Source organism: Haliotis rubra, unplaced genomic scaffold, assembly GCF_003918875.1.
Source record: "Haliotis rubra isolate DU_JTF1 unplaced genomic scaffold, ASM391887v1 Scf176, whole genome shotgun sequence".
In the NCBI taxonomy this organism is placed as follows: domain Eukaryota; kingdom Metazoa; phylum Mollusca; class Gastropoda; order Lepetellida; family Haliotidae; genus Haliotis; species Haliotis rubra.
The window spans coordinates 918,665-935,915 of NW_025765736.1; the positions used below are offsets into that span (position 1 = coordinate 918,665).

Sequence of the window (17,251 nt, forward strand, 5' to 3'; positions counted from 1 at the left end):
TTGTACATCATTTCCAAGGGCAATTGCATAACTGCATGAAAATTCTGCATGGAGTGAGTGAGTGAGTTGGGTTTTACGCCGCTTTTAGCAATATCATGGCGGGGGACACCAGAAATGAGCTTCACACATTGTACCCATGTGGGGAATGGAACGCAGGTTTTCGGCGTGACGAGCGAACGCCTAAACCACTAGGCTACCCCACCGCCCCAATTCTACATGGAAAAACTTTCAAAGATGATATTTCTCTCTCGGGATGTTTGGATCAGGGCGGTGGGGTAGCCTAGTGGTTAAACCGTTCGCTCGTCACACCGAAGGCCGGGGTTCGAGTCCCCACATGGGATGCACTGTGTGAACCAAGTTTCAGGTGTCCCCCGCCGTGAAATTGTTGGAACATTGCTAAAAGCGGCGTAAAACTAATCTCAGTCAGTGAGTGTTTGGATCAGTGTTGGGATCAGTTTACGCTTTAACCCCAAGGCGACCCCACCGCCCCTCAACCTCTGCAGATTCACGACCAGTCGGAATGCCTTTTATCAGTCATTACTGACAGAGGTGAAGTACATTTAAACATGGTATCGCGCTCTGGAACATCAGACTTAAAGCAAGATATTTTTATCAACAAACAGGAATATCGCCCTTTATCTATATATACTCAAGTTCAAAGTTCGAAATGGGTAGGTGCCTCAATAAACGGTTATCGTGCACTAAACTGCAGCCAGTCTAAGACAGTATAACCAGTCTTACGTAATCTCACAGGCTCCAATACATTTCCACTTATCGTAAAGTCTTCCCACTTTAAACTCCATGAACATTAGTCTCTCTCCCTAAGAAGTGTCTGTTATATTTGAGGATTCCCTTGGAGTTGGGGAAATTTGGCACTTGGCAAAAGATACCGTAACGACGTTTGCTTCACCAGTTACGATTGCAACGTCTACAACCAGACGTTGTGTCCTGTTTGTAATGTCGCCGTTGTTGCAGCGACTTGTGCAGCACGAGTGAATACAAGGTTCAGAAATTGGAATTTCCTTTCTATTCTGAAAAATGTGTACACACGAGCGAGATCTCTTTTCCTCAGAGTCTGAATACCCAGAACCAATGTTCCATATTCGACTAGACTAAAGCTTAGTCTCTGAATATTATATAATATTGATAGTTACAAATGAACCCATTTAGATTGAAAAGGAGCCCCGGTCTGTTGGGAGATCTGGACTTGCTTCATTTAGGGCTTTAGCATTGCATGCAGGGCTAGGTAGTAGGGAAAATAATGTGGTTCAGGGACTGTGAGACAGACTTATATTCGACCTGCGAGTTCTGAGTAGAAACAGTCCTTCAATTGTTGCCCAGATATTCCACCATCTTCCATTGTACTAAATAACCTAAAAACGCGTCTGCATATTAACCACATCTGTTGATAAGGTTACGTGATCTCCTTGCTCTATCCCTCGCGTGGAATCTCTCCATCACCTACCATCGCCGCACTCAGCAGTATTTCAGCTATATGGCGGCGGTATGAATATAAACGCGCCTTGAACAGACAATATAGTGATCAATAGCATGAGTATCGATCTACGAAACTGGGATACGATGACATGTGTCAACCAATTCAGCGAGCCTGACCACCCGATCCTGTAAGTCGCCTCTTACAACAAGCATGGGTTACTGAAGGCCAATTCTAACCCTGTCTACATGGGTCTAGACTAAGGCTTAGTCTCTGAATATATATAATTTTGATAGTAACAAACAAGCCCATTTATATTGAAAAGGAGCCCTAGGGAGACCAGAGATTCAGAACCTGAGGAAATCTTGACTTGCTTTATTTAGGGCTTTAACACTGCAGATAGGGCTTGGCAGTAGGGAAATTAATGTGGTTCAGGGATTGTGAGACAGACTAACACGTGTCCAGTGTGTCCTCATTTTTTGTACACTGCATGAAACAATGAATTATCATCATGCCTGACTCTGGTGTGCAGGACCGCCTCCGTGGTGTAGTGGTTAGAGTGTCCACCCGGAGAGCGGAAGGTTGCGGGTTCGATCCCCGACCGCGTCATACCAAAAGACGTTAAAATATGGTACTTGTTGGTCCCTGCCTGGCGCACGGCATTAATGGGTACAAGGACTGGTCGGCTCGGAGTCAGTATAATGTGTCTGAGTGGGGTATTCATGCTTCACTGCGGCATGGTATCTCAGTGGGCTAGCACTATAAAACCAGCTTCAGTCTTGGCTAGTACAAGCAGCCGCACATACACATACACACGCATGTACGTCGTCATGTGAGAGAAATATTCTCAAGCACGACGTTAAACCCAATTTCACCTCACCTCAACACTGGTTTGGAATTGTTTGTTTCTGTGACGATAGGCGACATAACCTGTGGAAAATGACACTGGATGTATATCAGTGTCTCTGTGTGCCAAATGTTTGCAGTGAGTGAGTGAGTTTAGTTTTACGCCGCTTTTAGTAATATTCCAGCAATATCACGGAGGGGGACACCAGAAATGTTCTTCACACATTGTACTCATGTCGGTACCCGGGTCTTCGGCGTGACGAGCGAACGCTTTAACCACTAGGCTACCCCACCGCCCCCACAAATGTTTCGAACGTTTTGTCATAGCATGAAGTATTTCCACGCATTCAGAATGGTGCTTGAACATAACGGAATGAATGTGTTTTATGTTGACAGTTGTACACGAGTCTGAAATTAATGGAGCTGTTTCATCTGTTTCAAAGGTTTAGAACTGCAGGTGGGGCTGGGTCACCTCGACTTTCCTCGAGCACCCGTGTCATGACGACTTAGTCGCTTTTTCTCCAGCCAACCTGAAACAGCCAGGACAATGTTGTCACTGTCACTGATACAGGGTTTGTGTCAAGTATCCAAATGTTTGTTGTGTAAACAGAATAAAGTGGGTATCATTGTGTTACCTGCAGCTGCCTGAATGCATGTCACCAGGCTCGAGTACTTACGTCGTGTAACCGGAATATTGCTGGGTGCGGCATGAAACAGCAAATATAAGGGGAATAGAATGATCTAAATTTATATCAGATATCAACACATGTCCATAAACTTTTTAAAATCCTTTTAGTCCAAGAGATCTTTAGAGGTGAGGTGAGGTGAGGTGAGGTGAGGTGAAATATTTCGCTCATATCACGACGTGCATGCGTGTGTATGTGTATGTGTATGTGCGGCTGCTTGTACTAGCCCAGACTGAAGCTGGTTTTATAGTGCTAGCCCACTGAGATACCAAGTCGCACAGGTACCATATTTTAACGTCTTTTGGTATGACGCGGTCGGGGATCGAACCCACGACCTTCGCTCTCCGGACGGACAGGTTTTTAGATCCAATCTTCAGACATTGTGTCTATTGTAAACTTCGGTTATAACTAATTCAAAGGGGCCACTTTTCACAGTTCCATACTACCGTATTCGTCACACGCATTTCGATTAAAATATACAGCAAATGGTCGGGACAAAATCAGTTCGTTATAAACGTGTTCGTGATAAACGTAGTTCAATGTATCATTTACAATTCTTTATGAGATCTTTCATCGTTTGTAATAGGATTGCTTTGCGACATCAGTGACCTTGACCTTTCTTGACCTTTGTCTGAGCGCTTGTGACAAAGGCCTTCGGGTTTTCGTTCACATTCTAAACAATGTCTCCATATACACATTCACAGAGATATTTACACAGTTTAATTATATAATACAAACCATGTCGAACCTCATTTGATAACAGCCGAACACTGACACAGATTACTGTGTTTGCAGACGTACAACAACGACCGGCAGACCTCCGGTTCTGCCAGTACCGGCACCGCCTATCTGACAGGAGTCAAGGCCAACTATGGCACTGTCGGGGTATCTCCTGCAGTCAAAAGGAAGGACTGTGCGGCTTCCAAAACAGAGGAAGGAAAGCTGTCTTCCATTCACAAATGGTCCTTGAAAGAAGGTAAAAATGTTCGGATATCAGGGGTCGGGTATAACGATTAATTCCAGATATCATGAGGTCGGGTGCAACGATAAATTCCGGATATCATGAGGTCGGGTATAACGATTAATTCCGGATATCATTAGGTCGGGTATAACGATTAATTCCGGATATCATGAGGTCGGATATAACGATTAATTCCGGATATCATGAGGTCGGGTATAACGATTAATTCCGGATATCATGAGGTCGGGTATAACGATTAATTCCGGATATCATGAGGTCGGGTATAACGATTAATTCCGGATATCATGAGGTCGGGTATAACGATTAATTCCGGATATCACGAGGATGGGTATAACGATTAATTCCGGATATCATGAGGATGGGTATAACGATTAATTCCGGATATCATGAGGATGGGTATAACGATTAATTCCGGATATCATAACGATAACGATTAATTCCGGATATCATGAGGATGGGTATAACGGATATCATGAGGATTGGTATAACGATTAATTCCGGATATCATGAGGATGGGTATAACGATTAATTCCGGATATCATGAGGATGGGTATAACGATTAATTCCGGATATCATGAGGATGGGTATAACGATTAATTCCGGATATCACGAGGTCGGATATTGCAGTGTTGCAGCTGTATGTTACAATTTCACAGTTAAATGTTACAGTTGAACGTTTCAGTGTTACAGTTGAATGTTGCACGCTGTCACAGTTGAATGTTACAATGTTACAGTTGAATACTGTACAGTTAGTGTAACAATAATACCTGTATACCCCTAGGGAAATCTGTTGGCTTCGTGACGACAGCCCGGGTGACACACGCCTCCCCAGCGGCCGGATACGCCAACTCCGCCGACAGGAACTGGGAGGGCACGACTGAAGTTCCAACAGGTTGCAAGGACATAGCGGCGCAGCTCTTCGACAACGTTGATTTCAGTGTGAGAGATTATCTATTAATCTTATGTTTGTTTGTTTGTTTAACGCCACACCCAATATTCCAGTTCGGTCTGGGCTACATAATCCGGTGATTGACATCATGAGCGTCGATCTACTCAATCGGGATACGATGGCATGCATCATGCAAGACCAATTCTGACCCGTATCTTCATGACTTTTAATCTTATGTAAGAGCTAAAGTAAAATAATAATAATCATAATATCATAATAGTTATAAACGTTGGATAATCTGGATACGCGCGATCCAAATAAATGACGATGACGATAGATTTGAAACTGGACATTTGGATAGACACAACCATACTTCATTATATAAATAATTCCGAAGAGAGAAAGCAGAATGCCTGTAGTTACACCGTAGTGACATCACGTAAACTTTAGTTGTAACCAAGTGAAAGAACCTTTGATTAGACGAACCAAACAAGGGCGCGAAAATTGTTCCAGTCATTACCTCTATCACACTCCGGCACAGCGATGACTTAACATAACATCACTGCCACAGGCTAATTTGCATATCACGTGACCGGACTTTTATCTTGTTTGTAATCAAACGCGCATATTCATAATAAGAAGAGACTGGACTCACGAAAGCTGTTCGGCGCTCTCTTCACAATGTTTTACATTGTTACATATATATTCTTCCACAACTGCGACAGTAAGGTCTATGACAGTACATATTTAGATATCAAACTGTCTGCATCGTTTGCTCTCTATCAGCTTCGATGACAGCACACGGAGCCGTACAACCTATGTAAACAAAGGATCGCTACGCAAATAGAAATAGTGTTACATGTTTTTGGATATTTTCTCAGTGACACTAAACCATTCTATTAAAGATGTTTAGTTAGATGTGTAGACTCGTCAAAAGTAAAAGAGTTGAGAAATATGTAAATTATATTGAATGGACGGTGCAAGATGTGACGAATCGTCACATTTTCTGGCCTGTGGCAGAGATACTATGCTGGCTTGCCGCATGGAACTCTGGGTAGGAGAGTTTACCTCTATGTTGAATAAGGTTACGAAGTAACTTTCATTTGCACCAATTGTCTCGTAGTACAATAAGAAAAGATCAAATTGTTTCACAATACATAGATTGTGTCTCTGAATATATTGTTCCCTATTACGTCAGTTGTTTCTGAGAACAAAGGTTGTTTCTTATACAGCATTGGTTTCTTAATACATCAATATTGTTTCTGCCGGTTCTGGGTACATCAATCAATTTTGATTGAATTGAAACATATTTTTTTCAATTAAGAAACGGATTGGGCACAAGTTATCCAACTTAAATAAGCCCTCTCCACATAGTTACAAGTGTATATTACAAAAAAGTTCAACAAGAGGCAGACAAAGGGTATAGATATGTACAGACAGAGTTATTTAAATCGTTTAGTGTTATGGATGTAGATATGTACACTTTTAAAAACATTCTGATTTTCGCTAAGCGAGAGACCTGCATTGCCATTTAAGATGAGATTAATATCAATACATGCTCTATTATTATAATCATTTTTAACACATCAACAGAGTCCCTGTATACCGCTGTTGTTTCTCAGTACAGTCGAACACCGTAGTGTGGAACTTACGCTTGTCTCGAATTAAATTACATTTGTAACGTCATTCAATTGTCTGCTCGCTCCAATACTTTTCAGGAATGGAGCGATGTGTACCAGTTTCAAATTTAAGACTTCAATTTGTCATTTTGATATTTAATTTTGATAACAGAAATATTACCAATACTTTGAAAGTAATTTAAGTTGGGTAATATCCTCGTAACTCTCCATGGGGCCTCGGCTCCATTATTTTTAAGGAATGGAGAGATACTCGGACATTACCTTCTACGTAAAAGCCAGGTCCCCGCATATTCATGTTTAGTCATCATGTTGCGGCTGTGTCGAACATCGGATAACTCGAAATACTCACGTTGGTCTCGACTTCGACAGGTTATCATGGGTGGAGGCCGCCGCTATATCCTGATGGACAACCAGACCGACCCGGAAACTAATTCCAAGCACAGCAAACAGAGGACTGATGGGAGGGACCTCATTAAGGTGAGTGAGTGAGTGAGTGAGTTGGTTTTACGCCGCTTTTAGCAATATTCCAGCAATATCACGGCGGGGGACACCAGAAATGGGCTTCACACATTGTACCCATGTGGGGAATCGAACCCGGGACTTCGGCGTGACGTGCGAAAGTTTTAACCAATGGGCTACCCCACCGCCCCCATCAAGGTGAGGGTCAACGTTAAGGGACAAGTTCGTTCCCTGACACGTTATTTCAAGAATATCGATTACTGATTAGTTTATTTGTATTGTTTGCATATTTTTGCACCTTAATCTAAAAATTAGGCTCCCTTTGGCAAAGCTGCGCCGCAGGCATCACACCCAGTCACCCCCTGACGTCACATTGATTTTTAATCGATAAACGCTACCCTGGATATCCCATCGCATCTTGGGGATATCCGTATCTACTTGGGGAATCGAACCGGCTCTTCGGCGTGACCGAGCGAACGACACTTTCTGAAAGCCATGTTATTTTTATTTTTATTTTGGCTGTTGCTTAACGCCGCACTCAGTTTTCCAATTATATGATGGCGGTCTATAAATAATTGAGTCTGGACCAGACAATCCAGTGATAGACGAAAGCCATGATACAGCGACGTGTGTGCCGATATATGTGAACACACTACTTCTGAAACAATACAATAACAGAAAAGAAAATGATAAATTCAGAAACAAATTTTTTGGAAAAACTTATTATAGTTGAAATATCATAACATCTTGCGAGAACATTCATTCAGGCCAAATGGGTGAGCCAGCATTTTCTCCCATATTGGCGAGAAGGCGCGCAAGAACATGCCCACAAATTTAAATATGTCTGACCTTGTCCCAGTGGTAGGAAGCAGCTTGACTCTCAAAGACAGGGTAGCAATGCGTGAAGCCCCATTACGGGTGTTCCCAGTTGTGAGTTGCTTGATCATTGTAAAAACGGCGTAAAACAATATTCATTAATTCGAAGGAAACCCCATGTCATCTTGGTCTCTGTGTCTGTGTCAGGAATGGAAGGAGAAGAACATGAAGGCTGGGAAGAAGGCGGAGTATGTGTACAACAAGGGCCAGTTTGACGCCGTCAACACAGCCACCACAGATTCTCTTCTTGGTACGTACAATCAAGGATAATCTACTACGTTATATAGTCTCCCTGGTACAATGTGACGCCTTGTCATTCTCATCAAATAAACCCGTGAAGGTCCGGGTTAGAATTGATCTTCAGTAACCCATGCTGGTCGTAAGAGCCGACTGACGGGATCGGGTGGTCAGGCTCGCTGACTTGGTTGACACAGGTCATCGGTTCTCAATTGCGTAGATCGATGCTCATGCTGTTGATCATTAGATTGTCTGGTCCTGACTCGATTATTTACAGACCGCCTCCATATAGCTGGAATATTGCTGAGTGTGGCGTAAAACTAAACTCACTCACTCATCAAATAAGATCTTAGTACTTCCGACCGAGAACTTATTCCATTATGGGTCACAACAGAACGGCCATTTGCTGAATAAGCACATGAATGGTGACACGTCAAGCCCATTTCTCCAAGCTTTCCATTCGTGATCCATTCGAGTCATTCCGGGACTAGCCGAATGCAGGTTACGGAAAACACATTCGACACCACTCGCCCCTTTCCGTAACCTGCAAGAAGACTCGTCCCCCACTCGATGCTTGTTATGTGCAAAAATACGACAAACCAATCAGAACGCGCGAAATCACTGCGGTACTTTGGTAAAAATAATCCCGAGTACTTAAATCGTTTATGGCATTATGTCATTGTTTCAAAAATCATGAAACATATATATCGTCATATTGAAAGTACAAAGAACGTAGCTAACAGGATTTTGCTGCCTGTTATGAAGTTTTTAATAAGAATCATGCGATTGACGGTGAGAGATTCAAATACACGCACGTGCGTTTGTTGACACAACGGCTCTCATGGGTCCAACTGAGTGTATTTCTGACGATCTTGCCGGGCTTGTTATGGAGATTGTACGTGCGCTTCAAACAATTTTAGGAAATGTAATTACAAATCGCTACGAGTTTCAAAACAATAATATCGTATTTGTATGTAACTAATCAACTTTAATCTCAAACATTGGGCTTATATTTCACATCTCTGGGGATATTTTAGTCTGACTATTTTTTGGTCATTCATACTTTTTTCAGCAAATTCATTTAAAATTCCACCAGGGGTATGACAGCAAAATTACACGAATGTTCATTTGAGAAAAATATTTTAAAGTCATTCTTGAGTATGTGCTTTGGGATTTAATGTAGCTGAATTTTAAAAACTTTTATTGGCATGCATATTCAATAAAACAATTCCCATTTGTGATTAGTAAACCCTAATTGGAAATATAAGGTTAACAGCTGGTAATAATTACATTAGAATATGTCTTTAACAAATATGTTTTTCTCCTTCTTTTAGTTGTATCTAAAGAGGTTTAATTCTTTAAAATAAATAAATAAACAAAGCCCCAAAACAACAACCTAGCAATACAATGTACATGTGCTTCGGTGATAATTAAGAAACACTGGAATCAAACAGGGATAGAGTTATCGTTTTTGTTAAAGTAGTTCTGATGTTCATGCGCCAATATGAAATCCTTCCAGAGGGGCACAAATCGCTTGTCCCGGAATAACACGAGTTGGTCACGAATGCGGAAAACATTCCATTCGTCACCACTCGCCCCTTTCCGTAACCTTTCCGTAACTCGTCCCCATCTCGATGCTTGTTATGTGAGAAAATACGACAAACCAATCAGAACGCGCGTAATAATTGCGGTGCTTTGATAAACTTAATCCTCAGTACTTAAATCGGTTATGGCATTATGTGTTTGTTTAAAAAATCATGAAAAATACATATCGTCATATTGTAAGTACAAAGAACTTAATGTCATGGAAGGTGAGAGATTCAAATACACGCACGTGCGTTTGTTGGCATAACGGCTCTCATGGGTCCAATTGAGTGTATTTCTGACGATCTTACGGACTTGTTTTGGACATTGTACGTGCGCTTCTAACATTTTTAGGAAACGTACTTATACATCAAAACAATAGCAGTCTATCTATATAAAACTAATTATCTTTAATATTTAATATTGGGCTTATAGTTCACATCTCTGGAGATATTTTAGTGTGACTTTTTGGGATCATTCATATCTTTTTAAACGAATTCATTTATAATTCCACCAGGGGTACGACAGCAAAGTTACACGAATGTTCAGTGAGAGAAATATCTTAAAGTCATTTTTGAGTATCTGCTTTGGGATTTAATGTAGTTGATCTTTATTTTTTTATATTTGCATATCCAATAAAACAAATCCCATTTGTGATTATTAAACATAAACATAATTGGAAATATGAGGTGATAAGTACGATAACAGTAATAATTACGATAGAATATGTCTTTAGCAAATATGTATTTCGCCTTCTTTTAGTTGTATCAAAGAGGTTTATTTTTTTCAGATAGATAAGTAAAAGCAACAATACAATGTACGAGTGCTTCGATGATATTAAGTACAGTCACACAGGAATAGAGTTATCGTTCTTGTTTAAAGTAGTTCTGATGTTCATGCGCTAATATGAAATCCTTCCAGAGGGGCACGAGTCGCTATTCGGCTTGTCCCGGAATAACACGAGTTGGTCACGGAATAACACGAGTTGGTCACGAATGTACGGAAAGGGGCGAGTGGTGACGAAAGCTCACTATCAATTTATCAGAAACTATCTATCTTCATTTCAGGTTTATTTGCCCCGAGCCATATGTCATACGATCTTGAGAGGGACAAAACCGATGCAGGGGAACCGTCGCTGGCGGAGATGACAAGAAAGGCCATCCAGATTCTCAAGAAGAACGACAAGGGCTTCTTTTTGTTTGTGGAAGGTAGTTTCAGTTGTACTTTGATACCCATAGATCTCTTAATTTGCCATTGCACACTGCAGCCCTTAATGTCCAAATATGCGTTTTATCATTTTCCAGTATGGGGAGGGACAATGTTGTTGTTTCGAGGCTGTCTCTATAAATTCGAGTCTGGACAGACAATCCAGTGATCGACATCATGAACATCGATCTACGCAACTAGGATACGATGATATGTGCCCACCAAGTCAAAGAGCCTGACCACCTGGGTCCCGATCCACAAAGCGTTCGTAACGTTACGATCTATCGTAACTCTATAGTTTATCATAGGGTTACGAATGTCGTAGCGCTACGGACGTTTTGTGGATCGGGACGCTGGTCCCATCAGTCGCCTCTTTAGATCTCCTCTTTTAATCCCCATCGCGTGTGTTGGCTCGAAAAGGGAGCGATCCACAAAGCATTCGTAACTTTAAGAGCTGGCGTAACTCTATAGTTATCATTTTATCATAGGCATACGAATGTCGCAGTGCTACGAACCGTTTGTGGATCGGGACCGTGGACCTTACCTTATATGCGAAACCAACTGGGTCAGGTCTGGTGCTGACGAACCACGAAACATAATGCGGGCGGACCCGTGATCATGTGTGCTGGTGTATCCAAGGGACATAACTTTCGACAATTTGATACACCTGACGTTCACTTGGGAACATAAGCTGATGTGAATACCGTGATCTCGAGTCATTCCGGAAAAAGCCGAGCCTTGTAGGTCACGGAAATCTAAGAACGATTGGGCAGAATCAAATGAGTTGCCATTAACAAAATGCCCGTAACCTGCAATCGGAACAGCTCGTGCCATTCCGGGACGTGGCGAGCCTAGGTTACGGAAACAAGCGAATGATTACGAACTGACACTGAAAGTCAACCGGGATGGAGGAAGGCCGCAAATTTTATTATGACTTTTAGTTTTAGTTTCATCTTGGAAAAATTCAACTCTGAAAACTGACGCTTGTTTGTGCAACAGGTGCGCGTATTGATCACGGTCACCATAACAACTCGGCCAAGAGGGCTCTGTATGACGTTCTGTCTCTGGATGATGCCGTTGCTGCTGCTGTGACGGAGACTGATGAAAAGGACACTCTGATTGTCGTCTCGGCAGACCACTCCCACGTCTTCGGCATTGCTGGCTACCCATCCAGGGAAAATGATATTTTTGGTAAGTTACGAAGCTGTTTGTACGTCGATTTTAGCAATATACCACGAATATCAAGTTGGCGAACCATACACCAGAAATGAACCGCACGCATTGTACCAGTGTGCCCGGATCGAACCCGGATCTTCGGCGTGACCAGCGAATGTTTTTACGATTAGGCTAACCCGCCGCCCCTTTTCGGTAGCATGAGCTACCGATTTTTTAAACAATAAATTAAACCAAAAACGATTTAAGTACTCGGGATTATTTTTATCAAAGTACAGCAATCATTACAGACAGACAGACAGACAGACAGAATTTATTTATTTAAGGCCTCAGGCCCATACAACAATCATTACGCGTGTTCTGCTTGGTTTGTCGTATTTTCGAACATGACAAGCATCGAGAGAGGGACGCTTCTTGGGTGTTACGGAAAGGGGCGAGTGGTGACGAATTGAATGGCGTGTATTAAATCACAGGCGGCCATTTGCGGTTATTGGCTTATTGTGTTGTAAGAGTTATTTCCCCTGATCCACAACTGTGAGATTTTACAGCGTCACATGGCTTCAGCACTCCACGCAATATTGATCGCCATTTGTTGGTATTTTGTTAGTTAACGCCTCACAGTAATAGTTCACTTAAATCATCGAGTCAGGACCAGACAATCCACTGACTGGCATCCCCCGATCCCGTTAGTTGCCTCTTGCCCATAAACCCCAGGTACAAAATGTCCTACACCTGGCTCAAATAAACGTGTGTGGTTATGTATTGAAGTGTCCTGAAGTGGCTTGACATATCTTTTCAATAGGGTTTAGGCCTCTTTCATGTCAAATCACGAAGGAACACCTGAAATGCGCTTCACACACTGTGCCCATGTGGGGATTCGAACCCGGGTCTTTGACATGACGAGTGAACGCTTTAACCACAAGACTACAGCACCGCCTGACGTCTCAAGTGAGAGTGTTAGAACGGTTTTATGCCGATTTTAGCAATATTCAAGCAATATCACGACGGGGACACCAGAAGTGGGCTTCACACATTGTACCTATGTGGGAAATCGAACCCAGGTGTTTGAGGAGCGAACGCTTTAACAATAAGTCCGAAGTGTCAAAGCAATGTAAAGCTTACCCAAGTGTGTCATATTACCCCATTGTTGTTGCTGTGTTTGCAGGTCTGGTAGATATTGTCCCAGAAGACGAGAAACCCTTTGACAAAATGCCCTACACCACGCTCTTCTACGGCAATGGGCCTGGACTAGCACGCACCAACCTCACTGAGGTGGACACGGGTAAGGATATTTACTTTTATAGTCCGTTTGGCTCAAAAGCGGACCGATGAATTGCAATCTAACTCGAAAACTAATAAACATATAATACTCAATGAAACACTGATCATAATCAAAACATCAGACCAACTCTGTCATTTGTTTGCAGAATTTATGTCCTAAAATTAAAAAAGTTGTTTAACAAACAATCATTAAAATATTGACACTGTTCACTATTTCTTACGAGGGAGGAGTGCAGAGAAAGGGACAGCCAGGTGTTAGAGAAGCACGTGCACAAGTGCCGACAAAGTTATTGATTCATTAACCTGTGCTGTGCCGTCTCCATCCTTTCTCGCACACCTGGCTGTCCCTTTCTCTGCACTCCTCCCTCGTAACAAATAGTGAACTGTGTCAATATTTTAATGATAGTTTGTTAAACAACTTTTTTTATTTTTAGGACATAAATTCTGCAAAAAACTCACAGAGTTAGTCTGACGTTTTAATTATGATCAGTGTTTCATTGAGTATTTTATATTTATTAGTTTTCGAGTTAGATTCCAATTCATAGGTCCGCTTTTGAGCCAAACGGACTATAGTTAGTGTGAGTGGGTTTGGTTTTACGCCGCTTTTAGCAATATTCCAGCAACATCACGGCGGGGCGCACCAGAAATGGGCTTCACACATTGTTCCCATGTGAGGAATCGAACAAATTGAGCACTGGTCAGTTGGGAGTCAGTATGTAAAATGTCTGAATGAGGTATTTTTATTAAGATGCGGCATAGTATTACACGCACGCACGTGTGCAATAATCTTGAACACAATGTTGAACCCATTCAGCTCATCCAATCCTAGGAAGAAGAAACATTTGTTATATCTTTATTAAAAACATAATTTATTTTGTGTAAACAAATCCGAGCCAAGTGTGTATTCGAGAGCTGTCTTGAACAAATTATTATCAAATATATGGCATAAATCATATTGTACTAAGTCAATATATAATATATCTACCTTTTCTTCAGCTGACATTAACTTTCAACAACCAAGCATGATACAGATGACGGATGACACTCACGGAGCTGAGGACGTCGCCATATATGCACGTGGTCCGATGTCGCACCTGTTTAACGGAGTGCACGAGGAGAATTACATTGCCCACGTGATTGGCTACGCTTCGTGCGTTGGGGCCAACAAGGACCATTGCTCTCATACCACGTCTTCAAGCAATAGGCTTGTGTTCAGTTATCCTCTTGTGTTCTACCTAGCCTTATTTCTTGTTAAGTAATTGCCGCATTGATATTGTTTTCTATCTTGTTGTGAAGAATAACCCATGAATCTAACGAAAATAATAGCTTATAGCAATAACCAACCAAGTATATCGATTGTTTAAACAACTAAACTATCTTTAAGTTTCTTTCTTTTAAAAATAGATATACATGTATATGTTTTTTAACCAATATTTTTATTGTTCCCAAACTTTGCTCAAATATGTTCATAAATATATATGGTTGTGTGGAGTTGCGTCCCTTAGTCTTGGCAGAATCCTATGATCATGGAATAGAATTCCAAATTAACCGTGATAATGTTTAAAGTCTGTCCAGTTGTAAGTGAAATACGGTTGAAACCGGCGTTAAATAATATATTTCCTCATTTTATGTGAAATTCGTTAAGTTGTTTATCCCGGGGAGTTGACCCAAGGAATGAAACTTTCTGGGAAGTCATCCTTGTCGGAGAGAATCCTCGTTGTCCTTCACTCCATGTCCTCGTCCTTCATCGTCCTTCACTCCATGTCCTCGTCCTTCACTCCATGTCCTCGTCCTTCACTTCATGTCCTCGTCCTTCACTCCTTGTCCTCGTTGTCCTTCACTCCTTGTCCTTCACTCCATGTCCTCGTCCTTCACTCCTTGTCCTCGTCCTTCACTCCATGTCCTCGTCCGTTACTCCATGTCCTCGTCCTTCACTCCATGTCCTCGTCCTTCCTCGTCCTTCACTCCATGTCCTTGTCCTTCACTCCTTGTCCTCGTTGTCCTTCACTCCTTGTCCTCGTTGTCCTTCACTCCATGTCCTCGTCCTTCACTTCTTGTCCTCGTCCTTCACTCCATGTCCTCGTCCTTCACTCCTCGTCCTTCACTCCATGTCCTCGTCCTTCACTCCATGTCCTCGTTGTCCTTCACTCCATGTCCTCGTTGTCCTTCACTCCATGTCCTCGTCCTTCACTCCATGTCCTCGTTGTCCTTCACTCAATGTCCTCGTTGTCCTTTACTCCATGCCCTGTAAGCCTTCCCTTCACGTGTGCATCTTCTGTCCTTGCATTATCACCACTCATTCTACTGGAATGCACATATTTTCAGTCAATAAAAGTATTTTCAAGAATGTGTCTGTCTTAATGAATCAATGTCACTAATACAAATTGGACTGACAACCCGTCCTCCTAAGCGAATGACCATTAAGTATTCTCCACGCGGCCGTTCCATTAAGAAGTCGAGAACATTCAGTATTCGCAGGGATACGATACAGATCCAGTAAATACTCGCAAGGAGGAGGTTTGACAATTAAATATTCACTGGGATGAGAAACCATCGCGTATTCTTAAAGGGGAATACGAACGAAAATCAAACTTTTGATATGTCTGACTGACTGACTGAGTTTGGTTTTACGCCGCTTTTAGCAATATTCCAGCTACATCACGGCGGGGGAACACCAGAAATGGGCTTCACACTTTTGATATGTTGTAAAGGATATTCTAAAAGTCACCTTCCGTGATTAAAATTGAGCAAAATGTTTTTAAAATAGCAATAAAAACGCAAAAAAGTACTCGTATTTTCGCCTATTACGGAAACACCCGACAGTTAATGAGCAGAGGGGGTATCACGTGACATGACGTCATCTGTGCCTGTTGCTGATGGCTTCCTCGTGGATTTTATCTCACAACTTAACAGTGTCCATGGATTCTCAAGCAGTAAGACATATTCCTGATGTCATTTCTGAAATGGATGTTAGACCGTACCAATACGATCCGATTTTACACCTTGCAAGACAATCTTCCACTGAAGATGAAGAAGAAGAATCAAGCGAAACGGAGGCACCGCTTGAGGTCAAAATAAATGTAAAAATAGACCATACATTTAACAAGAATACTATTTGTCAGCAAAATGTGATACAGTTCCAACAAGGAAACCCACCCCTATAAATATATGACCAGTCCCAAAGAATTGGGGTTTTTTAAATGTCATTGCAGATCCTTTTGTGTCAAATGGGTGACTGTAGGGTGTCTGGGATTTAAAAACAAAATACATGTAATTATGCTTCAGACGGGGGAAAATAGAAATTATCTCCTACAAAAATTACACTGGAATTATTTTGTTGAAAACAATTAGGATCCTAGTTCTCATTAATAACGTATCAAGTCTCCATACAAGATCCCAGCCTGGTCTAGCAGAGATAATATTCGCGACGAGGATAGATTATTCCCCGAAAACTGGTAAATTATAAAATACTAGTCAGGACAACGTATGTTTTCCCAGTGTTTGGTTACGTAAATAGTTATGGTACTCTGTCATAGCCTTAGAATGACATCTTGTCAGCCAATGAGAATACAGAACAACTTTCACGGCACACACTACTGACAAATAGCGAGTCTGATGCCGACGTAATTGGACAAAATGGAATAATATGAAAGCAGTACTTCGTGATTTGCCGTTGTATTCGGCAACGTTTGAGGTAGACTGCAGCATTTAGGTCTCCAAACCGACAAGAACGTTAAAGCGAAACATTTTCAAGCTCATGTGATATCTCTTACTGATTTTGATAATATATATCTCATGGGTAGCAGTCGAACTGCCCCAGCTACAAAATGCCCCAGCATATTTAGTCATTCATTCTAATTTGGTCAAATTTATTTAAAATGATTAAATATATGCCGTAAATGCATAGTTTTTGTCAACTTTGATATTATGTTCTTCATGTAATTCAACGAGGAAACA

General features: G+C 41.6%; 1 protein-coding gene and 1 long non-coding RNA gene across 2 annotated transcripts in view; one reads left to right on the forward strand and one right to left on the reverse strand.

Moving 5' to 3' along the window:
- The window catches only part of LOC124273071 (alkaline phosphatase-like), a 30,226-nt gene extending 15,303 nt beyond the window's left edge, over nt 1-14,923 (forward strand). Inside the window, exons 3-10 of the mRNA XM_046708283.1 lie at nt 3,763-3,943; nt 4,731-4,888; nt 6,848-6,955; nt 7,961-8,063; nt 10,702-10,842; nt 11,840-12,031; nt 13,179-13,295; nt 14,291-14,923. Of these exons, the coding sequence (XP_046564239.1) occupies nt 3,763-3,943; nt 4,731-4,888; nt 6,848-6,955; nt 7,961-8,063; nt 10,702-10,842; nt 11,840-12,031; nt 13,179-13,295; nt 14,291-14,553 (1,263 nt within the window). The 3' untranslated portion in view covers nt 14,554-14,923. The remainder of the gene's footprint in view (nt 1-3,762; nt 3,944-4,730; nt 4,889-6,847; nt 6,956-7,960; nt 8,064-10,701; nt 10,843-11,839; nt 12,032-13,178; nt 13,296-14,290) is intronic.
- Nucleotides 14,924-15,394: 471 nt separating this feature from the next.
- LOC124273072 lies at nt 15,395-16,042 on the reverse strand. The gene is made up of 2 exons (XR_006897537.1): nt 15,986-16,042; nt 15,395-15,885 (listed from the first exon to the last, which is right to left on the reverse strand). It is a non-coding gene; the product is annotated as an uncharacterized LOC124273072 (long non-coding RNA).
- Between the last annotated feature and the right edge of the window lie 1,209 nt (nt 16,043-17,251).